Below are 26,144 nucleotides of genomic sequence, written 5' to 3'. Positions count from 1 at the left end.
CTTTATCAAGATAAGAAAGGAAGCATAATTGCCAATATGCCTTATATTCATCACCTTTCCTCCTTACATAGCTTCTATTTTGACTAAGTTTAAATTATGTTTGGAACATTTTCCCCATGAATAATATTTAGGGTGTCTTTGTCTTATAGAAACAAAGTCTGTACCTGGATAAGTGATTTTTCTGCACGTTCTGAATTCTTGGCCATTTCCATCCTTCAGTGTTTCATTGCCTTTGGATGCAGTCTGCCACAGAGGTTTGTCTTGGCGTTCTTTGTAGTTATCTATCTGGTCATCAGCTTGCCAGAATTCTAGGGGGGAAATGCAACGAATCATCAAATTTGTAAGTATTTCTATTATATTGTTATGGGATAAAATTAATTCATACATGCCCTGCTGTGAGCTCCTATTAATGGACCTGAACTGATGTGGATGAACCCACCTTAGGTTTCACCACCACCTCTACCTCCTCTGGCTGTAAATACAGAGAAATGCTGGCCCATGTTTCCCAAAAATAATTTTATACCCATTCACAAGCTCAAGACCAAGAAAAGAAATTTATTAGGTGTCAAAAGTGAAATGGGAATTTAAAGTGATGGGGTGAACAGAAAGTAAAGCTTGAGTATTTGCAGGGGAATCCAGACCAGAGGATACAAATATTTAGGAAATTGGAATGTAACTTGTAAGAACCAGAAGAGGGCATCCATCCACTCTTGTTAAGTAGAAACCGGAAAGACTCCCCACTGGTCAAGGAAATTGGAAAGAAGGATGTTATATATAAGAAGTCAAATGCCTGGTTCTATAACTCAATGCACATGATTTTAAGTGTAATACAGAGCCCCCAAGCTGAGAAATTAAACTAAAAATTGGTCCTGTTATTAGTAGGTTTCTAACAGTAATACATATATTCTTATGTTTTTATAGCTTAGGGCTCACAGGATGTCTAGGAGATGCCAATTATCATGAAGAGTTCACAGTAAAAAACAAACAACCTCACAAGGAAATGAACCATCATGGGAGAGAATCAGCAGTTACATTTAAAGATACTTCCATTCCTAGAACTGTACCTGGGAGAACCATGTGGATTTCAAAACAAATATAGTTCAGCTATTCAAAGAAATAGGGTAAGAACTAGACTATGGGGGGGGGAACCAGGAAATTTATATATGGGCATTATTTTAAAACCTCTAAAGAGGCTGAGCAGTAGATAGAAGTTGAACTAGGTCACAGATAAAGACAGATTTAACAGACTAGATGACAGATCTTAAATCGCCCAGAATGTAGCATGAAGAGCTAACAATGGAAATATGGTAAGAGAAATAGAGAAATGATAATGTCCAAAATAGGCTTGATAGAAAATCCAAATGGAAGACTAGAGAAAAAGGGAGAGTGGCAACATGACAAGAAATGGGTTAACCGAGCAATCCTGAGATTGCTCTACTTAGAAAGGCCTGCTTGCAAGGTTGGCCCTTGGCTGCCACGTGGGAATTTGGAGTTCAGGAATGTCCTCACCATTCCCTAACTGATAAGGCCGCTTGTACAAACAATGTATAGAAAGGATATTTTCTTTCCTTCTCAGGGTCTGGAGTTTTGGTATGTTCCAGGAAGAATCTATGCATATGAAGATGCTGAGTCTCTAATGGGCTTCCCTAGGCATAAACATCACACATGTGATGTTGCATTTTCACTGCTGTGACAAGTGTGCCCTGAGTGACCCTAGAGGGGAGGGAAAGAGCAAAAGGAACCCTGTACATGGAGTCCTCCAGATGCTGCTAGCGTCTTTTCCCCTTATGCTCTAGGTATATATCCTTACCACATTGCTGTAATAAGTCTTAGCTGTATACACAACTATATGCCGAGTCCTGGAAGTCATTCTGAGAATCTCTGAATGTGGCAGTGGTCTTGGGGAATCCCCAGTTTAGGTAATATTTGAAGAGACAATCACTGTTTTCCGGCATGGGAGAAAGGCATGTATGCTGCCCTTGAATGTCCCGAGTCCAGAGTGTGGTAAATAAAAGCATGTCTGCACCTAGACACAGTTCTGTATAACTGTAAGACTTTGAAGTTAGAAAGTATGCATTGCAAGCTACTATGGAGAAATTTCAAAAATCACCTATAAAGAAAAATTCAATCAACGATAACTGAATCACTTTGCTGTACAGCAGAAATGAATGCAGCACTGTAAATCAACTGTACTTCAACAAAAAAGAGATACAATTAGATCAACGCTAGATTTCATCAGCAAAAAGGATTAAAGGATATTTTCATAATCATGAGAGAAGCTGTCACCTTAAAACTCTATCCCCAGATAAATTACTGCAATGAAAGATGACAAAATAAAGATGTTTTTTGGACAAGAAAAGAAAGAATGTGCCACACACAGAGCCTTCTGAGAATAATGCTTGGTACTTGAATTATTTAGGAGGAAAAGGACTGTGAAAGGCAGAAAGGCAAGTGGGAGAGTTAAAAAAAAAAAAAACAAAACGTCCAGCAACGGCAGGGCAAAAGAGGTAAAGGAAAAGCAGGATATATAGAAAATACAATAAAAGAAGAAATTCAAATATAGTAATAGCACAATAAATATTAACCATACTAATTATAGCCCAACCATATTAAACTGTACTTTTAAAAACCAGCTATGTGTGTTTTCAAAAGACAACTGGAGCAAAATGAGAGAGAAATGTTGAAAAAAAAAATCGTGACAGAGATATATGTGGCACTTAATAACCAAAGGTAAACTGGTCAAACAATGCTTATGTTACACAAAACGGAATGACCTGGATGCCAAGAGCAAATGACAGAACATGAGATTATACAGCGATGTCACTTACATAGATGCAAAACTCTTAAATACACAAGGCAAAACTCTTAAATATACAAATACTCTATTTATCAGAGAAAAAAGTTATATATCTAGACATGTTAAAAATGTATACACCAAAATATATATATATATTCTACGATGTATTCCACTTATAAGTTATAGCAGAGAAATTCTGCAAATATGTACATGTACAAGAATGGCAACAAGATATTAAAAACAACCAAAGGCCCACCAATAGAGGCATGGGATAATGGACTGCAATCCTCAGAGTTGGCATGCTATATAGGAGTTAAAATGGATGAACTAAATCTAACACATTAGCATAGGTAAACTCAAAGGGTAAAACACTGAAGGAGTTTCCTGGTGGCTCAGCAGGTTAAGGATCTGGTGTTGTCACTGCTATGGCTTGGGTTTGATCCCTGGCCCCAGAACTCCAAAAAAAAAAAAAAAAAGTAACACTGAATACAGAAAGTTATGAAAGACTCCTAAGGTTCTAAGCACTAATCTAGTAAATTTACAAAAAGAACGCTATATTGATTACAGATGCAAATTTATGAAGTAAAAATACAAAAACATGGGTTAGAAGGATACTTGCCAAATTCATAATATTGTTTTTCTGGAGAAGGAATGAAGGACTCAGGAGAGGAAGAGGGAGGCTTCACCTTTATTTGCAAACCTCTACTTCTTTTACTGAAAAAAAGAAAACACCCAGAGTTCCCGTCGTGGCTCAGTGGTTAATGAATCCGACTAGGAACCATGAGGTTGCGGGTTTGATCCCTGGCCTTCCTCAGTGGGTTGGGGATCCGCGGTTGCCGTGAGCTGTGGTGTAGGTCGCAGACGAGGCTCGGATCCCGCGTTGCTGTGGCTCTGGTGTAGGCTGGCGGCTAAAGCTCCAATTAGACCCCTAGCCTGGCAACCTCCATATGCTGCGGGTGTGGCCCTAAAAAGATCAAAAAAAAAAAAAATTATGGCGGGGGGGACAAACAATACCCTACCACCAAATGCCAAAAATCTTAGCATTTGCTAATTCTGGGGGTAATTATAAGGGTATCTGTAATGACTATGATTTTCTATACTTTTCTGCAGTTTAAAAAGAAATGCCTTAAGGCAGGGCTCTCCATAGCTTCTGGAGAGGACCTTCCAGAAGGGTAAATCCTTTTCCCATAAAGGCAATGAAAATACTGGCAAAATTATCAAAATCTATCATCTCAGAACTTGGAAATTAGCCAGGGCATACAACAGAATAAAAAGCATTTATTTACGAAGAACCAGTGAACCTAAGAACAGCCCAGTCTGTGGTGTTTCACTTGGTATTGCTCACCCCTCCCCCACCTCCGCCCCAAACCCCTGGTTCCCCTACTCTGTGGTCCGGGAGCAGTGAAAACTGGCATCCTCACAGCAACCCAAGGGGGCTCCACCCAAACCTCCATCACTACTTGACCTAACTGGGAGCTCAGCTCCAAGAAAGAAGGGACAGTATAGGGTAATTCCAATCCACAAGAAGAAATGAAGAGCAGCAGAAACGTTAACATGGCGAGCCTGGCTCTGGCTGAAGTCTGAGAATGCAGATTTTGGAATGCTGCCTAGGTTGATAAAACGATTTTTGCCCGGGGCACTGAACACTTGATTTTCTTCTGGGTATCTAGATGCCTGACCATCTGACCATTAGAGGTTGATGTGCCTCTAGAGAGTGTGTGTGTGTGTGTGTGGTGTGTGTGTGTCTGCACCTGCAACTTGAGACACTGCAGTGACAATGCTGGATGCTTAACCTGCCGTGCCTCAAGGGATTTAATTCCCTGATGTGCCTGTTTTTAGTGGGTTAGTGTGTCAATATGGAATCTCCCACAGACAAAGTGCAAAGGGCTCTCTAAAAGCTTTGCTTGCCACTTACCTGCAGCTGTCTAGCCCTGCAGCATCCGGCTTTGCGTGAGAAAGGGGCAACTACCCCTGCAGGGATTTGTCTTCTAGCAAGTGCCCAGCAATATTGGTGAACATGAACCCTCTATTAAGGCATGAGAGAAATGTCAGAAAGCATGAAATAAAGGGAAAAATATTATAAGTTTACAGATAGAAAAAAAAATGATACCAAGTATCAATAATCAGAAGAGCTTCAGAGTGCTCAAAGGAAAATTAAAATCAGAAGACAATGGGCAATGCTTTCAAAAGTCTAAGGAAAGAATATCCATCCAAGAACTCTACCCTATGCTCAAATCTCCATCTAGGATGAGGATATAACAAATGCTTTCAGATATTCAAAAATCTCAAAAAATTTACTTCCTGCGGACCTGCGTTCTTTCTTAGGAAAGTACTGGAAGAATGTGTTCCGGTGAAATGGGGAAGAAGACATGGCATAGAGCCAGCAGGGAATCCAACAATGCAGAAAGTCGAAGGACTCCCCAGCAGGATGGTGAAGAGAGATGTCAGGATGGTGGCTGGGCAAACAGGAATGAGGATAATCCAGCCAGAAGGGAGTGGTTGGAGGGCTCCCGACAAACTCAGGGCTATGACACTGATAAAACACTTGATAGATCTGGAAGCATTCAGAGTCACTCCAGACCCCTGGTCAGGGTGTTCAAGGTGAGCTGGTGATAAGGACATAGAGAAAGAAGCAAACTGAAACAAGATAATCCTAAAAGTTATGCAGAAAATGTAAATTAATCATATATCACTACATAGCTAAGCTGTCTGTAGTATTTATGCAGTCATTACGCTGTAAACAATACTACTGATGGAAACCAAATGTATGGTATAATCACCCTGGGAACATGGGAGAACAAGAAGTCTTTGTATTCCAAAGAAGATATACAGATGGCCAACAGGCACACGAAGAGATGCGCAACGTCACTAACCATGGGGGAATGCACATCAAAACCCCAATAAGACAGCACCTCACACCTGTCAGAATGGCTACCATCGAAAAGAATACAAACAAGTGTTGGCATGGATGTGGAGAAAAGGGGATCTTTGCACACTGTTGGTAGGAATATAAATTGGTGCAGCCACTGTGGAAAACAGTATGGAGGCTCCTTCAAAAAACTGAAAGTAGAAACTACCATATGATCCAGTAATTCCATGCTGAAGAAATGAAAACACCAATGTTCCCAATATGCACCCCAGTGCTCGTAGCAGCATTATTTACAATATCCAAGATATGGAAGTAATCTACATGTCTGTCAAAAGATGAATGGACAAAGATGTGAGATATCTATATACATATGTGTATATAATATGTAAATACACATACATATATACATGCAATGGAATATTACTCAACCATAAAAAAGAATGACAATTTGCCATCCGTAAGAATACAGAGGACCTGGAAGATATTATGCTTAGTGAAATTAAGTCAGACAGAGAAAGACAAATACTGCATTTTTTGGGAGGGCTATGCCCAGGGCATGCAGAAATTCCTGGGCCAGGGATTGAACCTGAGCTACAGCAGTGACAATACCAAATCCTTAACTGTTAGGCCACCAGGGAACTCCTGTATGTTTCCACTTATATGTAGAATCTAAAAAATAAGACAAATGAATATAACAAAACAGAAACAGATTCACAGATACTGAGAACAATTTAATGGCTACCAATTGGGAGAGGGAAGGGGGGGCAAGATAGGAGAAGGAGAGTAAGAGATTAAAAACTACTAGGTATAAATAAGATATAAATAAGATACAAGATGTAATATATACACAGGGAATATAGTCAAAAATGATAATAACTTTAAATAGAGTGTAATCTATAAAAATAGCAAATCAAATCACTATGTTGTACACCAGAAACTAATACAACACTGTAAATCAACTGTACTTCAATAAAAAAAAAACTGATATGCAAAAAAGAAGTCTTTGTGTGTGGGGGGGTATGTGTATGAGTGAGTGGCAGAAACAATGAAGTGAGCTAAATCTTTATCTTTCACAGCAGAGAATTTAATTTTTCTAAGCTGTATGTAAATTATAAAGAATAGAGATACTAAAAAATTTTTGTGTATTCGCCACTTATTAAAAAACACATATTTTTTTTCCTTTTGAAGTTCTTCATGTGCCCATTTCATTCTCTTTCTTCTCAGATATCACTATCCTGAATTTTCTATCTGTCATGCCTTGAATGCTTCTCAGACTTTCGGCTAAAACCAAGTATCATGCCCTTGACATTTGCTATAGTTTTACCATATTTATTTTATTCTTTAAACCTCAGGCGTGATTTAATGTGATAAAAATAAAACATTCTGGAGTTCCCGTCGTGGCGCAGTGGTTAACGAATCCGACTAGGAACCATGAGGTTGCGGGTTCGATCCCTGCCCTTGCTCAGTGGGTTAACGATCCGGCGTTGCCGTGAGCTGTGGTGTAGGTTGCAGACACGGCTCGGATCCCGCGTTGCTGTGGCTCTGGCGTAGGCCGGTGGCTACAGCTCCGATTCAACCCCTAGCCTGGGAACCTCCATATGCCGTGGGAGCGGCCCAAGAAATAGCAGCAACAACAACAACAACAACAACAACAACAAAAAATAAAAAATAAAAAATAAAACATTCTTTAATCAAAAGAGAATACTGCCTTGGGCCAGTAAATGTGAAATCTCAGATAAAACATAATTGTCTATAAAAAGACCAGAATTGACAGAAGACATGGAAAACATGAATAAATCAATAACCTTTTTTTAAAAAATGATAAAATTCACTCTGCAAGCAAAAGTCTTGCCCTAAAAAAAGGGCCTCCTATCCAGATGTTGCTGTAGATAATTTGCTTATTAAACTCTCAAGGAATAGCTACACTTTGGTCAATACAGCTTTAGAAACAAAACAAAACAAAAAAAAGGAAAGTATCCAGTTTCTTTTATGCAGCTAGTATAACCATGGATACCAGAATAAGAGGACAGCACAAGAAAGGAAAATCTAGGCTCTGTCTCATTTCAGAACATTAATGGAAAACTCCTAAGTTAAATATGACGAGTTCCCACTGTGGCATAATGGGGTCGGGGTCATCTCTGGAGCCCTGGGACATAGGTTCGATCCCTGGCCTGGCACAGTGGGTTGGGGATCTGGTGTTGCTGCAGCTGTGGCATCAGAACTGTGGCTAGGATCTGATCCCTGGCCCAGGAACTCCATATACTGCAGGGCAACCAAAAAAGAAAAAAAAAATGAGTAAACTGAATTAAATTTTATTTTATTTTTTTTAGGGCACACACACATATGGAGGTTCCCAGGCTAGGGGTCAAATTGGAGCTTCAGCTGCCAGCCTATGCCACAGCCACAGCAACGTGGGATCCGAGTCGCATCTGCAACCTACACCACAGCTCACAGCAACGCCGGATCCTTAACTCACTGAGCGAAGCCAGGGATCAAACCAGCATCCTCATGGACCCTAGTTGGGTTCATTAACTGCTGAGCCATAAGGGAACTCCCCTGAATTAAATTAAAAAAAAATGCTTTACAACTAAGTAAAGTTCAGTGTAGGAATGCAAGAACAGATCAACATCAGAAAATCTGTTAATAGTAGCCTAGTGGTTAAAGACTTGGCATTGTCACCGCTATGGCTCAGGTTCAATCCCTGGGCTAGGAGTTCCTGTCGCGGCTCAGGAAACAAATCTGAGTAGTATCCATGAGGATACAAGTTTGATCCCTGGTCTTGCTCAGTGGGTTAAGGACCTGGCATTGCCATGAGCTGTGGTGTAGGTCACAGACACGGCTCGGAACTGGCATTGCTGTGGCTGTGGTACAGGCCAGTGGCTACAGCTCTAATTTGACTCCTAGCCTGGGAACCTACATATGCTGCAGGTGCAGCCCTAAAAAGACAAAAAAAAAATCCCTGGGCTAGGAATTTTTGCATGCCACGGACATGGCCCCCCCCAAAAAAATCGATTAATATAATCCACCACATTTGATAGATTAAAGGAGAACAGATACAGAAAATAAGCATTAGAGAAAATATGACAAACATTCAGGATTTTTTAAAAAAAGTCCTAGTAAACTAGGGATATAAAAGGAACTTTTGATGAAAGGTATCTTTCAAAAAACCACAGCAAATATACTTAGTGGTGAAAGTTTTAGAAGTTACATTCCCTCTTCTGTGCCTCAGTTTCTCATCTATAAAATGGTTAACAACCAGTCTGCTTCACAGGGCCATTCAGAGGATTAAACTCTGTAATGGGTACACTGCACACAGAATACTGCATTTGTAGCACCCAGCAAGTACTCACACATTGCCTATCACTGTCCTCATCATCATTTCCATTAAAATCAGAAACAAGGAGTTCCCGTCGTGGCGCAGTGGTTAACGAATCCGACTAGGAACCATGAGGTTGCGGGTTCGATCCCTGCCCTTGCTCAGTGGGTTAACGATCCGGCGTTGCCGTGAGCTGTGGTGTAGGTTGTAGACACGGCTCGGATCCCGCGTTGCTGTGGCTCTGGCATAGGCTGGTGGCTACAGCTCCGATTCAACCCCTAGCCTGGGAACCTCCATATGCCGTGGGAGCGGCCCAAGAAATAGCAACAACAACAACAACAACAAAAGACAAAAGACAAAAAAAAAAAAAAAATCAGAAAGAAATGAGGAATTCACTATCAGTGCAACTATTAAACACCGTACTACAAGCCCTGACTAACAATGGGAGGAGAAAAGGACATAAAATGCAATTGGAAAGGAAAAGACAAAATTGTTTTTATGAAGATAACTATTCACATAGAAGACCCAAGAGAATCTAAAAACTTAGTGATTTTTTTTTTTTTGGCCACACCTGCGACCCACTGAGAGCAAGGCCAAGGATCAAACTCACACCATAGCAGTGACTTGAGCTGCTGCGGTGCCAGCAGCTGGATCCTTAACCCACTGTGCCACAAGGGAATTCTTCAAGACTATTAGTATTAATAAAGGAATTCAAAAAGGTTTCTGTACACAAGTTGAATATGTAAATACCACTGCATTATCATATATTACTATAACCAATTTGGAAACCTAATAGGAAAAAAAGATTCCAATCCCAATTGCAATAATAGCTAAGAGGTATTTAGGAATAAATTTAACAAAAGATGTGCAAGCACTTCCTAAAGACAAGCTTAAAAACACTATTAAATGGCAGAAAAGACAAGCTGACTAAGTTCACTGACGGTAGAATTCAATAAAGATGTCAATCCCACAGTTCCCACTGTGGCGCAGCAGAAACAAATCTGACTAAGAGCCATGAGGTTGCGGGTTCCATTCCTGGCCTCGCTTAGTGGATTAAGGATCCAGCATTGCCGTCAGCTGTGGTGTAGATCGCAGACGTGGCTCGGATCCTGAGTTGCTGTGGCTGTGGTATAGGCTGGCAGCTGCAGCTCTGATTCAACGCCTAGACTGGGAACTTCCATATGCCAAGGGTGGGGCCCTAAAAAGCAAAAATAAAATCAAATAGGAGTTCCCATCGTGGCGCAACGGAAACGAATCCCACTAGGAACCAAGAGGTTGCGGGTTCGATCCCTGGCCTCGCTCAGTGGGTTAAGGATCTTGCCGTGAGCTGTGGTGTAGGTCGCAGACGCAGCTTGGATCCTGCGTTGCTGTGGCTGTGGTGTAAGCCGGTGGCAACTGCTCCGATTAGACCCCTAGCCTGGGAATCTCCATATGCTGCAGGTGCGGCCCTAAAAAAAAAAAAACAACAACAACAAAAAAAAAACCAAATAAAAAATAAATTCCAGGCAGATTTTAAGAAACTAAAAAGCAAAATTTGAAGTTTTTAGAAGAAAATTATATGACGTCTTTCTGAGACTAGTGCAGAAAAAAAGGTCTGAAGAAAAGAGACTCATGCAGAAAAAAGGGTCTGAAGCTACGCACTAGTGCATGTAAGACAGATAAACAAGAAGGACTTACAGTATAGCACAGGGAACAACACTCGTTATCTTGTAATATATCTTGTAATAACCTATAATAGAAAAGAATCTAAAAAAGAACCTATCTATCTATCTATCTATCTATATATATATCTGAATCACTGTGCTGAACACCTGAAATTAACACAACATTGTAAATCAACCATATTTCAACAAAAATAAATGAATAAAATTATGTTAAAAAGGTCACTATTCAATATAAGAGCTTAAAGAAGAAAGAATATCAACATTACATACATATGGTTAAAACGAAGAATCTGGATATATTTATTAGCATGAGAAATTAGACTAGAACACATCTAGGGCAAACTGAAAGTTATAGTTCTCTGTAGTCTCTAGTCTTAGTTTAGGGATTACCAATATACATTTTTACCTAGTATTCCTACAACAACCCTCACCTTTTGGCTGTTAGCTAAGAAAGGGTTGGGGATGAAAGAAGGGAATAGGCATTTATTGAACATCTCCTCTGTGCCAGGTATTATATTGTATGTTCTACATTAAAAAAAATTAATACCATAATTTTATGGGGGCAAAAAGGGTCTGAAGAAATAATAGCCAGAAAGCTTCTCCAAAAAAGACATTAATTTACAGATTCAAGAAGCTTAGCACAGCAGAAACAATATAAGCTCAAAGAAACACCCAGAAATATTACAACCAAATATCTGGAAATCTAAGTTAAAGAAAAACACCTTTTTTTTTCTTTTCCTTTGGGCCATGCTCATGGCATATGGAAGTTCCCAGGGCAGGGATCGAACCTGTGCCCCAGCAGCGACCCAAGCTGCTGCAGTGACAATGCCAGATTCTTAACCCACTGTGCCCCAAGAGAATTCCCTAAAGAAAACATCTGGAATGCAGCGAGTAAAAAGGAAAAAAAGCACACTGCCTATGAGGAAACAATGATTCAAATGTTCTCATCAGAAATAATAGAGGCCCGAAGATAATGGAACATCTTACAAATACTTAAGGAAAAGAAATGGCAACCCAGAATTCCCAACTGAAGCAAAAATACTCAATATAGTTTTCAAATGTATTATATCTACATACATTTTAAACCCCTCGGACAATGTTAAATTTTTTGCTTTCAGCTATCATACATATCTTAAAGAATTCAAAAGGGGGAAAATAGTCTATATATTTACCCAGATATTTTATCAATTCTGCTGCTCTTTTTAATCCTAAAATTCCATATTCCTCTTTTTTTTTGTCTTTTTGCCTTTTCTAGGGCCGCTCCCTCAGCGTATGGAGGTTCCCAGGCTAGGGGTCGAATCACCTGCAACCGCCGGCCTACGCCAGAGCCACAGCCACGCGGGATCCGAGCCGTGTCTACAACCTACACCACAGCTCATGGCAATGCCGGATCGTTAACCCACTGAGCAAGGCAGGGATCGAACCCGCAACCTCATGGTTCCTAGTCGGATTCGTTAACCACTGCGCCACGACGGGAACTCCCCATATTTCTCTTTGATATGATTTCCCTTCACCCTGAAGAAGATCCTATATCATCTCTCTTAGAGAATCTTTTAACTTCATCTTCATTCTTGAATATTTTTGCTTCAGCTGAGAATTCTGGGTTGCCGTTTCTTTTCCTTCAGTATTTGTAAGATGTTCCATTATCTTCGGGCCTCCATTATTTCTGATGAGAACATCACAGTCATTGTTTCCTCATAGGCAGTGTGCTTTTTTCCCCCTCTTTCCTGACTGCATTCAAGATGTTTTCTTTAGGGAGTTCGCCGTTCAGAGTGGAAGGAAATCATATCAGAGAGAAATACGGAATTTTAGGATTAAATAAAGAGCAACAGAAATGGTGCAATATCTGGGTAAATACATAGACTGTTTTTCCCCTTTTGAATTCTTTAAGATATGTATGACAGCTGAAAGCAAAAATTTTAACATTATCTGAGGGGTTTAAAATGTGTGTAGATATAATACATTTGAAAACTACAACATCAGGAGTTCCCGTCGTGGCTCAGTGGTTAATGAATCTGACTAGGAATCATGAGGTTGCGGGTTCGATCCCTGGCCTTGCTCAGTGGGTTGAGGATCTGGCGTTGCCGGGAGCTGTGGTGTAGGTCGCAGATGCGGCTTGGATCCCGTGTTGCTGTGGCTGTGGTGTAGGCTGGCAGCTGCAGCTCCGATTAGACCCCTAGCCTGGGAATCTCCATATGCTGAGGGTTCGGCCCTAGAAGAGACAAAAAAAAAAAAAAAAAAAAAAAAGAAGAAGAAAACTACAACATGGAGGAGGGAAGGGAGGGGAACTACATTGCTATAAAACTTCTACCTATGACTTAAAGTCTTCAAATGTAACTATAGAAGTGAAAGGTTAAGTATGTGTATCTTAATCCCTAGAGTAACCACCACATTAAAGAAAAATAAACACAGGAGATGTTGACCAAAAGCAAATAGATGTATTTAAAATGAAATATTTAAGTGCAGTTGCATTCCCCATGCCTTCCAAAGTACCAAATATGACTGAGATAAATTTTTATAGACCTAAATAACTTGAAAGATACTCTATATGACTCAGAAGACTCCTTCCAATAGCGTTAGTATTTCAATGATCCACCAAGTCAGTATAATCCCAAACAAAATCCCGGTGGGATTTTGTGCAGAAATTGGCAAGCTAATTCTAAAATTTATATGAAAATATCAAGGATCTGGAATAGCCAAAACCTTATGAAAAGGACAAAGTTGGAAGAGTCATAGGACTTGATGTGAACACTTAATGCAGGTTACAGTAATTAAGACAGTGTGAGAAAAAAAAAAAAGGAGTTCCTATTGTGGCTCGGTGGAAACGAATCTGACTAGCATCCATGAGGATGCAGGTTCGATTCCTGCCTCACTCAGTGGGTTAAGGATCCTGCGTTGCTGTGGCTGTGATGTAGGCCGGCAGCTACAGCTCTCATTCGACCCCTAGCCTGGGAACCTCCATATGCCGTGGGTGCGGCCCTAAAAAGACAAAGAAAAAAAAAAAAAAGACAGTGTGGTGTTGGCAGGTAAACCAACACAGATGTGTTCAACTGTTTTTGACAAGGGTGCCTAGATAAATCAACGAAGAGACAATCTTTTCAAAAATGCTGCTGGAACAATTATTTATACAAATGCCCTCCCCCCAAAAGAAGAAAAACAATGACCCTTACTTCATACCATTAAAAATGTTCATCTCATTATTGGTCATAGGCCTAAATATAAGAGCTAACATTATAAATCCTCTGAAATACAACATGAGAAAATCGTTGTTACCTTAGGTTACAGTATTGTTATATAGGGCACGAAAAGCATGGACTATAGGAAAGAAAACTATAGGAATTCTGTTGTGGCTCAGCAGTTAAGGATATGGCATTGTCACTACAGTGGCTCAGGTCACTGTTGTGGCATGGGTTCGATCCCTGGCCCAGGAACTTCTGCATGCCATGGGTGTGGCAAAATAAATAAATAAATAAATAAATAAAATAAAAAGAAAAATGTGACAAACTGGACTTTATCAAAATTAAAACTGTCTTTTCTTTTTGAAAGACGTTGTCAGAATAAAAACCAGCCACAGCCTGGAAACAAGTAAACGCTTGGAAGACACAGAGCTGAAAGAGGGCTTGCATCCAGAATACATAGAGAACTCTCACCATTTAAAAATAACAAAAATGGCAAAAGATTACAAGAAACAGTTCACCTACGATATACAGATGGCAAATAAACACAGGCAAAGATGCTGAACATTAGTTACTGGAGAAAAGCAAATTAGTACTAGAGTGAGAGACTCTTACACCACTAGCAGAAAGACAGACTAACAATATTAACAATGCCAAGTGCTGGCAAGGTAGCCAAGCACCTGGAACGCACATATGCTGCTGGTGGGCGACCCAAATGGAGCGGCTATGCTGGAAAACAGTTGGTGGTGTCTTGTGACGTTAAACATACACTTACCACATGACCGAGCAATCCCACTCGAGAGGTTTACCCAAGAAATATGAAAACATATGTTCATACAAAGACCTGAACGGGACTGTTCATATCAGCTTCTTTCATAATGGAAACTTGGGAAAAATTCAGAAGTGCATACACTGGTCCCTGGATAAGCAAATGGCATAGCCTTTGTCTACAAAATGGAACAAACTGCTGATACACGTCACGACATGGATGAACCTAAAAAGTGTTAAGGGAAATGAAAGAAGCAAGATACCTTAGGCTACATAACCATAAGATTCATTTACATGACATTCTAGAAAGAAAAACAAACTAGAAGTAACAAGATCAGATGTGGGAGTGGGGGAGAAGTTTAATTGTTTCAGGGGAATGAAAATGTCCAATATCTTGATTGTGGTGGTATTTAAATGACTATATGTTATCACTATATAGGACTGTACACTTAAGAGAGGTGAACTTCATGGTATATAAATTTTACTTTAGTAAACCTCACTTTTTTTTGGTCTTTTTAGGGCCATACCCATGGCATACGAAGCCCAGGGTAGGGGCTGAATCAGAACTACAAAGCTGCTGGCCTACGCCACAGCCACAGCAACAGGGGATCCAAGCCACATCTACAACCTACATCACAGCTCACGGAAATGCTGGATCCTTAACCCACCGAGTGAGGCCAGGAATCAAACCCACATCCTCATGGATACTAGTCAGATTTGTTTCCAGTGTGCCACAACGGGAACTCCTAAACCTCATTTTAAGGAAAAGAACACAATTATATCAGAATCTATCATGACAATACATGAAAAATACTTACGAAAGTTAGGTTAAAATATTACCACATACAACCCACTATCACATTGTGATATTTATGCATTTCCTTTTATTAAAATATCTGTTAAGCATTAAGGACAGAAAAAATACTAACAAACAATGAATTCTAGTTAATGATATGCCTGTGGAAGTATTTAGGTGTAAAGTGTACTGATTTTCACAACCTACTGTGCAATGTATCACACACAAAACATAAGGGAGACTGATTTCAGGAAGAACAAGAGGAATTGGTACATAGATAGATAGGTGATAAAGCAAATTATTTACTGTAGGCTCTAGGTGGTACTATATGGATGTTCAAACTATATTTCTTTTTTTTCAAACTATAATTCTTTTGCTTGTTTTGTCTGAAAATTTTCATAATAAAGTGCTGGGGAAAAAAGAAGCCGATAAAGAACAGCAGAGTAAACCCAAAGAGCAGAAATGTAAATAAAAGGAGAAATTGACAAAATGGAAAACACACTGCAGAGAAAATTAACAAAGGTAAAAGTCCTTTCTGTGAAAAGCTCAACAAACTTAAAATAATAAATAAAACAGTGTCTACAAACAATAAATGCTGGAGAGGGTGTGGAGAAAAGGGAACCCTATTACACTGTTGGTGGGAATGTAAACTGGTGCAACCACTGTGGAAAAGAGTATGGAGATTCCTCAGAAAACTAAAAAGAGAATTACCATTTGATCCAGCCATCCCACTCCTGGGCATCTACCCAGAGAAAACCATGACTCAAAAAGACGCATGTACTCCAGTGTTCATTGCAGCACTATATGCAATAGCCTAGACATGGAAACAACCTCAATGTCCACCGACAGAGGCGTGGATCAAGAAGATGTGGTACATATACACAATGGAATATTACTCAGCCATTAAAAAGAACGAAATACCAGCACTTTTAGCAACATGGATGGACCTAGAAATGACCATGCTAAGTGAAGTCAGTCAGAGAGCGAGACACCAACATCAAATGCTATCACTCACATTTGGAATCTAAAAAAAGGACACAATGAACTTCTTTGCAGAACAGATCCTGACTCGCAGACTTTGAAAAGCTTATGGTTTCCAAAGGAGACAGGTTGGGAGGTAGGGGGATAAGCTGGGAGTTTGGGATGGAAATCCTATAATTGGGTTGTGATGATTGTTGTACAACTATAAATGTAATAAAAATTCATTGAGGAATTTAAAAAAATAAAATTAAAAATAAATAAATAAACAAATAAAACAGTGAGGCTACTCTTGCTACTTGGATCTTGACAGGCTTTTTTTTTGGCCACGCCTGTGGCACGTGGAAGTTCCAGGGCTAGGGATCGAACCCATGCCACAACAGCAACCAGAGCTGTATCCTTAAACTGTTGTGACACTGGCGAACTTGAGATTTTTATTATCTCAGAATGACCAGAGAATTTATGAGACCTGTCAGAAATTTCATCCAGGGGCCAGAGAATACAGTCCTTAAAGTAGCTGAAGAATGGAGGAATGGGGGGAGTTCCCATCGTGGCTCAGCAGTATCGAACCCGACTCGTATCCATGAGGATGCGGGTTCGATCCCTGGCCTCGCTCGGTGGGTTAAAGAGGCGACGCTGCTGTGAGCTACGGTGTAGGCTGGCAGCTGCAGCCCCCATTCGACCCCTAGCCTGGGAACCTCCATGTGCCGTGGGTGTGGCCCTAAAAAGCCAAAAAAAGAGAAAATTCCATATGGCTAATAACAACAATAAAGAGAGTGATTAGCATATACTGCAGACTTCCTTTATTCTGGGCACCCTTTTTGGTGCTTTACATTCATCGACTCATTAAATGCTGACAATCCTGTAAGTTCTTGCATTGGCCCCATCCTACAAACAGGCAGAGAGGCTAAGCCACGTGGGCAAAGCCTGTGAGGGAAGAAGACAGACTCTGAATCCAGGCTGTGAGCTCCAAAGGCCAAGCTCTGCACCACTGGGTTGTGGAAGAATAACAAACCTCCTCTCTCCCACCGGGTCCAAGATAATCCAAGCAATGCTCAGCCAAAGCCCCACACCTGCATGAATGAGCCTGCGATGCAGGCTCGTGCCTCTAGGGGTTTGTGTTCCAGGCAGAGAAATAAGCCACAGGCACTTGGCTAGGTTTAAAGAAAGTTAGCAAATGGAATGCAAAAACAGAAGCTTGTTACCTTACTGAAAGTGACAAGGCAGCCAACAAAGAAACCAGGAAAAACAGGAATTTAACAAACATCACTGAAGAGCTGGGGAGCAGAAGGCCAAGGTGTAATTGAGCGAAATCCTTATTTTTCATGGAGGGGGAGAGAGAGAACTGAGAGCTCCAGAAATGCTGGTGTGAAGGTATGGAGACGTACGGAGATGCTTATCAGAGGAATTAAAAACTGAAGCCATGGAAAGTCTACCCTTGGAGCTGTGGCTGGGAATGCACTGCGAAGACTCTGGACCCTGTAATGCTTTGCACCCTTAAACATGTGCACCTCATACTTTTAATATAACACAATTTTTAATATTAGGGAAATGTGGCTCAAAGGGTGGCAAGTGCCTCTTGAGTGTGTGCTTCCTCCTTCCAGGATTATATGGAAATAAGAATGAGACTCAGGGAGTTCCCGTGTGGCTCAGCGGGTTAAGTACCTGGCTCTGTCACTGCAGCGGCTTCAGTCACTGCTGTGGGGCTTGTTCAGTCCATGGCCTGGGAACTTCCACATTCCGCAGGTGCAGCCAAAAAAAAGGGGGCGGGGGGAGAATGAGACTCAATGTCTGGAAACACTGGAAGCAGGACAAAGCAGGGCATTAGCAGACCAGAAACCCTGATGAATCTACAGGGCAGCAGATACGGGGCTGACTGAGCAATAGAGATGGAACTGTAGCCCAAAACGTCCCTGGCAGAAGGTATACAGGGAGGCTGTGAGTGAGAGGGTGCATCTGCCAGGCAGGAGCAGGTGCCAGGGAAGCCATCCGGGGAGTCACCCGGGATCAGCTGGGTCCGCGTCTGACTACAGCTGCTGCTATGAAACTAATCTCCAAGTCGCTGTGGAAAAGCAGATTCAGATTCAGTAAATCAGAGCTGGATCCCAAGGGTCTGCATTTCTACCCTGAGCCGGGGCCAGGCTGCTGGTCCTTGGACCACAGGGAGGAGGAACACGGCTCTAGACAGACTTCTGCGGGATGGGCCACCGAGTGGCCACTGCGAGTGAGAAGAAAATGAAGAAGACTAACATGGGAAGACTTTCTGGATCCCCGTAAGGGGCCCAGAGCAGAAACAAACCGAAAAGGAAAGCAGCAGCACTGAGACACTGCTCATTGAAGCATGCCACGCTGGGAGTAATATGCTATTTTTTTCTTTTTTTCTTTTAACGGCCACACTCGTGGCATATAGTTGTTCCCAGGCTAGGGGTCGAATAGAAGCTACAGCTGCCGGCCTAGGCCACAGCCACAGCAATGCGGGATCCAAACCGTGTCTGTGACCTACACCACAGTTCACGGCAATGCCGGATCCTTAACCCACTGAGCGAGGCCAGGGATGGAACCCGCAACCTCAGGGATCGTAGTCGGGTTCATTAACTGCTGAGCCACAAAGGGAACTATTTATTTTTTAATAAACAGAGACAATACAAAAGACAAAATAGGTGAGTGGGAGGGAGGTACTGATAAGAGGAGGTATCAAATCAGAGCTGGAAGAGCCCAAGAGAAATAAGAAAACAGAAACCTGGGTGAGCTTGACATTGTTTGGCCACAAAGTGATGGCGGACGAGGAGGGGGTGGGTGCCTAGCCTGGTAGAGGTGAAGGTCACGAGCAAAGCTTTTTTGTCCATCCCAACTCCAATAAACCAGATAGGATAATGTCCTAAGGATAAAGACTCCGTGTTTCCAACTTCAAAGGCCCAGAGGATGCCAAATACAGAGGAAATAGCCCTCCATCTGCATCTCTTCTGATGAAAACATGAATGCCCAAGACAGGGCAGAAGTCCTAACGGCTTCCAGAAAGGAGAGAAAGGAGAAAAGGCAGGGCACGTCTCCCTAGCCCAGATGCTGGAAGGTAGAGATGGGATGTAAAGAACTACAGGGACCACCTCTGAACCCCAAGAACAAGGGGCTGCAGAGGGGCGGCAGGTGAGGCATCATGTGGGTGTTACAGGGCTCATTCCATCCGACCCGGGTCTTGTCCCCAAGTCTGGGCTTTCTGAGAAGAGCTCCCGGGCACGCCCCCGAGGCCAAGCTCTGGCTGGCCCACCAGGTCCCCTTGCCCCGGCCTGACTGGCCCGGCGCCCGCTCACCTGGTCCGCTCCGCGTTGGGGCTTCTCCATCTGCCTTCCCGGCCCCCTCTGCTTGTCCCAAGCTGAAGATCCCCTCTGGCTGGGCCACGAGGTATCCTGTTGAGGGGAAGGGACACAGGACCTCGTTACTAACGCCTGAGGCATTCCGGCACCGGGGGACCCATCCTTGCAGGGCGGAGGTGGGCTGGCCTCGGGGGCTGGCCCTGAGCACAGCAGGCCGGCCCTCCGTGTGGAGCATCCCGAGCAGGGGGCAGTGTTGACAGTGAGCCTGAGGCCCGACTCATCCGGGGCCCACACGGCCCTGAGCAAGGAGCAGCCGAGAGGGAGACACGAGGGGCTGTGCCCCGTCACCCTGTGGCGGGTCCCTCACCCACGGAGAGCAGGTGGCTGTAGTTCTCCAGCGTGACATCCCTGTAGAGGGTCTTCTGAGCGGCGTCCAGCTGCTGCCACTCCTCCAAGGTGAAGTCCACAAACACGTCCCTGAAGGCTGACGTTTCCTGCAACAGCACATTCCTCTTTAGCCCAACAAGGGCACTGGCATTGAGAGGGCAGAGGCCAGCGATGTCGCGAAATAGCCTCCAATGCACATGGCAGCCCTCCACCACGCAGCATCACATGGCCCAAACGGCCAAGCGTTCCGATGTGAGAAAACTAGGGGTTGACCAAATACACAGTGAAATGGAATGATGGTACAAAGGGCCAGAATGTGCTGTAATATGTGAAGAAGGAAAGGGGGATTCTTATTTCAAGAGAGATAAATATGCACACATGGTTTCTGGAAGAACGGATGAAAAATGCAGGAGACATGGGGACAAGGCGAGAGGGAAAACTTTTCTCCTTTTAGGGAGGCACGTGCAGCCTATGGAAGTTCTTGGGCTAGGGGTCGAATCAGAGCTGCAGCTGCTGGCCTACACCACAGCAACAACAGATCAAGTCCAATCTGTGACCTATGTGGCACCTTGCGGCAACTCCAGAGCCTTAACCCATTGAGTGAAGCCAGGGATCGAACCTGTGTACTCACAGACACTATGTCAGGTCTTAACCGGCTGAGCCACAACGGGAACTCCAGCATCCATATTCTTAAGCAACGCTGATCTATAGTTGCCTTTCTTGTGGAATCTTTATCAAATTGAAAGCTAAGGAGCTTCACAAAATGAATTGGGTGCCTTTTCATCTCACGAAAGCCTGGAAAATTGCATCACAGAAATTATCTGGTCTTTAAAATTAGTGAAAGCAGTAATTATGAAGGATTTGGGAGGACAGATTTAACATTGGAGCACCTGATTTCCAGGTGAAACCTCCACACTACTGTACCACGGAGCTTATAGGTACATAGAAAGCTGTTCAGGAGACACCCCTTACAAAGGAAAAGCAAACACAAAAAGCCCGAATGTTCATGAATAGAGACCTAGTGATGATACAGCCGTATCATGAGATGGGAACTGGAATAATCCATACAGCTCTGAGGAATCACATCCACAACACAACTGGGTGGGAAAAGCCAGATGGGGGTGGGAGTACGAGGCGTTGGTGCAAAAACACACACAGCGTTACATACGTATCTGCTTGCAGTTAAACTGGCTCAAATGCATCTATACCACGTTATCGCCAAGCTGTTAACAGCAGGCATCTCTGAGGACAAGTGTATGGAAATAGGGGTGTTTCAGTGACTATGTTTAGATGCATATTAGAACATTAAGCATGGATTCACTTTCATTATTTTACGTGATAAAAAGAAAAAAGTGAACTAGAAGGAAGGTAACATCCTGAGACAGAGAAGAGGAAAAGATGAAGCCAAGTTCCCAAAGGGAGGTAGCTGAAAGGTGTCCTTTTTCTTTTCTTTTTTGGGTCTTTTTAGGGCTCCACCAGCAGCATATCAAGTTCCCAGGCTAGGGGTCGAATGGAGCTGAAGCTGCCGGCCACAGCCACAGCCAGCCAGATCCGAGCCACTTCTGCGACCTCACGGCAATGCCGGATCCTTAACACACTGAGCAGAGCCAGGGATCGAACCTGCGTTCTTATGGACAGTAGTTGGGTTTGTTACCACTAAGCCAGGACGGGAGCTCCTTTTTCTTTTTTCCCCGGTGGGGAGGGGAAGGACTGGAGCACCTGAGGTAGATTATAGACTGAATAGAGACCAGTCAGAGCCGAGGGGACTAACAGATTTTTCAGGTTTGCAATATAATCTCCTAATTGCTGACTCCAATTTACTGGAAACGAAGTAGAGGGGCCATCAGGAACTCACCTGGGACATGGCCAACCCGCTCCACCCACGCAAAGGATGACGATCTACAGAGGCAGAAGAAGCAGGAGGGTGGGCATCAGTGCACACGGCTGTGAGGCCACGTCCCTAGCCTAACCGCAGTCACCCGGGCCCCGGGGAGAAGGACCTGGAAACTGCCCGGTAGCTGCCGCCTGTTCCCCTGGGAGCTTTGCACATGAATTTATTTTCTCTTGCTGGACAGACGTGTGACTTGTATTTAGAGACACCTAATCAGAAGCCGTTAACAACCTGATGCCTCCTTTCCCTCGAGAATTTTATGCCTGGAAATTTATCATCGAAAAGCAGCCATAAGTGGGCACAGGTTTGTTAACTATTCACCAATTTGGAAGCAACTAAACCTCTATCAAAATGGGACTCGGCCCAAAACTAAGACACATAACATGGGAAATGCTACATGGGCTTCGGAAATGCAATGGAGGAGTTCCCGCTGTGGCACAGTGGGTCACGACCCTGACTGCAGCGGCTCGGGGCACTGTGGAGGCATGGGTTTGAGGCCCGACCCTGTGCAGTGGGTTCAAGGATCAGGCAGTGCCACAGCTCCACAGCTGTGGCTCGGGTTCAATCCCTGTTCCACGTGCCGCGAGTGTGGCCATGGGGGGTGGGAGAGTGAAAATCCTGTTCTCATTTCTTAACCTATTTCAAAGCAGTTCACAGGAAAGCAAGGGCAGCGGGATCTCCTTTGCTAAGCAACACGCGTGTGCTGAGGAAGGACGTTTATGAAAATGCTGACACTGCTTGCCTTCGAGGGATGGCGTCACCTTTCCTCTTCTGTCTACTTGCATTTTCTCAGTTTTGGTAACATTCTCGAATAAGAGAAATTGTTCCAAATCACGTATTGTCCCACTGAGCCCTGGAGGTGACAGACCCTGAGCCAAGTCTGGAGAGCAGGGCCATCTGGCTGTGGTTTGGAGGAAGGGACCCACCAGCGCTGAGCGCGGTGTGGACGGCAGGCAGTGGCGGAGGCGGGTGAAGAGCCCAGCACTGCTCAGTTAGTTCCACGTGGAGCTGGAAACCACTGACCTTGCCCCCTGCTCCTCTGCCCTTCGCTGGCCCACCCGCACCCTGGTCCCTCCCCAGGACTTCCGTATTTCCCAGCATGTCGGTCCATCGGATGGCCAGGCTCTTCCTCGTTTGGCACTTTTCAAACCAGAGTTTCAGCAAGGAGCTTTTGAGCACCATGGCTGCTGTAGCAATCCTGCCTTCGAATCAGGACACCAGGGCTCAGCACCATGTAGCTCAGTGAGTCATGTCCTCAGGCCCACTTACAGCAGCATCAAAATGGGGCAGCAGGGGAGTTCTCTTGTGGCGCAGCGGGTTAAGGATCCACTGTCGTCACTGCAGTGGCTTGGCCACTGCTGTGGCACAGGTTCGATTCCTGGCCCAGCAACTGCCACCTGGCTGTGGCCAAAAGTAAATAAACAAATAAATAAATAAAAAATGAGGCAGCAGAAATAGATGACAGCTTACCCATAGACTACTCTGAAATTCATACACACAGAGAAACCAAAAACTCCTTTTCAATTATTTAGTCAGAGTAGAGTAGATTTAATGTTTCAGCTATGGGCAAGTTCATACTATGGGACTGACTCAAATCTAAAAATAGCCCATGGAGTTCCCATCGTGGCTCAGCTAAATCAATCTGACCAGGATCCATGAGAATGCAGGTTTGACCCCTGCCCTCACTCAGTGGGTTAAGGATCTGGCGTTGCTGTGAGCTGTGGTGTAGGTCACAGATGCAGCTCAGATCTGGCGTTGCTGTGGTTGTGGTGTAGACCGGCGGCTACAGCTCTGATTCAACCACTAGCCTGGGATCCTCCATTTGCTGAGGGTGTGGCCCTAAAAAGACAACAACAAAAAAGCCCATGATAACACAGGAATTATATTCAATATAATAAACCATAATGGTAAAGAACATGAAAAAAGAATATATATATGAATTACTTTGCTCTATACCAGGTACTAACACAACATTGTAAGTCAACTATTCTACATTAATAAGAAAAAAATCTTTTGAGTTTCCTGGCGGCTCAGTGGGTTGAGGACCTTGCATTGTCACTGCTGTGGTAAGGGCTCGATCTCTGGTCCAGGAACTTCTGCATGTCCAGGGCGTGGCCAAAAAATAAAAAAAAATGAGTCATATTCATAGAAGCAAAGAAACCGTTACCACAATCAGTATGATAAATACATCCATCATCTCTAAAAAACAAAACAAATAGCCCATGGTACAAGAGGGAAGCAAAACGGCGTGTGCACAATGTGTCAGGAGTGGAGAAAGTCCTGTGAGGCAGGTAGTCAATTTTCCCAGCCTGATCCTGCCCTTGCAGGCACTACAGCAGGGCAGTGTCCCTCCATCCATCTGTAACTTTTTTTTTTTTTTTTCGGATATGCCTGGGGCATGTGGAAGTTCCTGGGTAAGGAATCGAACCCGTGCCACAGCAGGACCGGAGCCACTGCAGTGACAACACTGGATCCTTAACCCACTGGGCCACAAGAGAACTCCTAAATGTAACTTTCAGCTCTCTCCTTCAACAGAGGTTCAACTGATCACCATCACACAGCTCTTGGACACGGCTAAAAGTTGAATCATGGTGTCAGCCTCGCCCCATCTCAGCTGGAGTAAGGAACAGAAGGCACTGGGGGTCCAGTTCTTCTAGGTCCTGCTATTCTGTTAGCCCCCCCCCTTAACCAGAGCACAGAGCTGTGTCCCATGAGCCTCCCCACTCTGCCCTGGGGTCAAGGCTCTGGGCTGGTACTTCTCTTCAAAGTCTCAGCAGAGGAGATGTCTTATCCTAAAGAGGCAGGGACCAAAGAATTAAAATACAAAGGTACCTTTGCCGGGGCTGTCACTTCAGGATCATATGGCTGCTAATGCCCTGGGGAACTTACCCCCTTCGGAGGTCTCAGACTGGGTCTTCTGCAGACTTAACTAGGGAAGCCCATGGTAGATCAGATGGCATGTGAAGCTGGTGAGTTGTGATCTGTTATGAACCCTGACCCTGGAAAAGCAATGACCACACAGCAGATGCAATCAGCAACCTCTATGATGGAGCGAAGGTGAGGAAAACCCAAACGTTTTCCTTGACACTAGAAGGCACAGTGCCTCACCCTAGTTTTAAGAACTGACATTTAGTAAGCGCTTGATTCCCACCAGTGTAAGGAGCTAAGCACTGCCCCACTTCCTAAGAGTCTGGGCTCTGGAACAAAACTGAATGCCTGCTTTGCCAATTTTATTCTCTTAATGAAAGAAGCGAGTGCCTACTATGTGCATGTTCTACGTTTTCTTTTTTTTTTTTTGTCTTTTCTAGGGCCACTCCTGTGGCATATGCAGGTTCCCAGGCTAGGGGTCCAATCGGAGCAGTAGCCACCGGCCTATGCCACAGCTCACAGCAACGCGGGATCCTTAACCCACTGAGCGAGGCCAAAGATGGAACCCGCAATCTCATGGTTCCTAATCGGATTCGTTAACCACTGAGCCACGAAAGGAACTCCATGTTCTACGTTTTCTATTGCTCACCATGAAACATTAGAGTTCCTCCGATCCTGGGGAATCATATTCTTAGCAGGGGAGACAGAGACAGTAAGCAACAAAGTTGATAAATTTAGGACGTTAGTTTGGCGTAATTGCTACGCCGGAAAAAAAAAAAAGAAAAAGAATCCTTCCAGTTCACTGTGTGACTTTCGGTCAGGTTTCCGAGCCTTTCTGCTCTTGCTTTTTCTGTAAAATGAAGAGAATCGTAGTACCTACTCACGGGGCTATAGTGAAGACTAACGTGGAACACATCGGTGCCTAAAGGCCAGGCATTTACTAGGCACTGAGTAAACATTCGCTGAATGAATCAGTGAACAATCATTTGCTGACCCCCGAAGCCGGTATCTCCCCCACAGCCTTGTCACTCAACTCCCCCAGGGTGCGAGATTACCCACCTCCCCTCCGACCTCTCTCCATTCAACCCATCCCCAACTCCGCCTCCCCTTTGCTCCACTACCGGAACCCGAAGTCTCACGGCAGATAACTACGGCCAGCGTCAACTCGCACCGCCCTGGGCGTCGGAAGAGCACTTCCGCTCCTCGAGGCGCGAGAACCGGAGGTCCGACTTCGGCGCACGCGCAGTAGCCTTGGGGAAGGCGGGGCAACATGTTGCCGAAGGGTAACATGGCGCCATCCGGGGACAGTGGTTCTGACGTAGC

The 26,144-nt window shown here is 43.8% G+C and overlaps 2 protein-coding genes across 3 annotated transcripts in view; both read right to left on the bottom strand.

The window, feature by feature from the left end:
* Positions 1-26,077, bottom strand: part of ZNF674 (zinc finger protein 674) — a 28,482-nt gene extending 2,405 nt beyond the window's left edge. Inside the window, exons 1-5 of one of the 2 annotated variants that reach the window (XM_021080405.1) lie at positions 25,943-26,077; positions 24,843-24,952; positions 20,043-20,169; positions 19,673-19,768; positions 165-308 (exon numbers count right to left, since the gene is read on the bottom strand). The gene's annotated coding sequence lies outside the window, so the exon portion shown is untranslated. The remainder of the gene's footprint in view (positions 1-164; positions 309-19,672; positions 19,769-20,042; positions 20,170-24,842; positions 24,953-25,942) is intronic. The other variant, XM_021080406.1, reaches the window with a different exon arrangement.
* LOC110257782 (KRAB domain-containing protein 4-like) lies at positions 51-26,144 on the bottom strand. Its single transcript, XM_021080404.1, is given in 6 exon segments — positions 51-84; positions 86-308; positions 19,673-19,768; positions 20,043-20,169; positions 20,682-20,857; positions 25,943-26,144. Coding segments are annotated over 6 exon segments (825 nt in total). The 5' UTR covers positions 26,112-26,144.

Source organism: Sus scrofa, chromosome X (assembly GCF_000003025.6).
Source record: "Sus scrofa isolate TJ Tabasco breed Duroc chromosome X, Sscrofa11.1, whole genome shotgun sequence".
In the NCBI taxonomy this organism is placed as follows: Eukaryota; Metazoa; Chordata; class Mammalia; order Artiodactyla; family Suidae; genus Sus; species Sus scrofa.
Note: the sequence above shows the minus strand (reverse complement) of the source record. Positions and strands in the feature narration are given on the sequence as shown.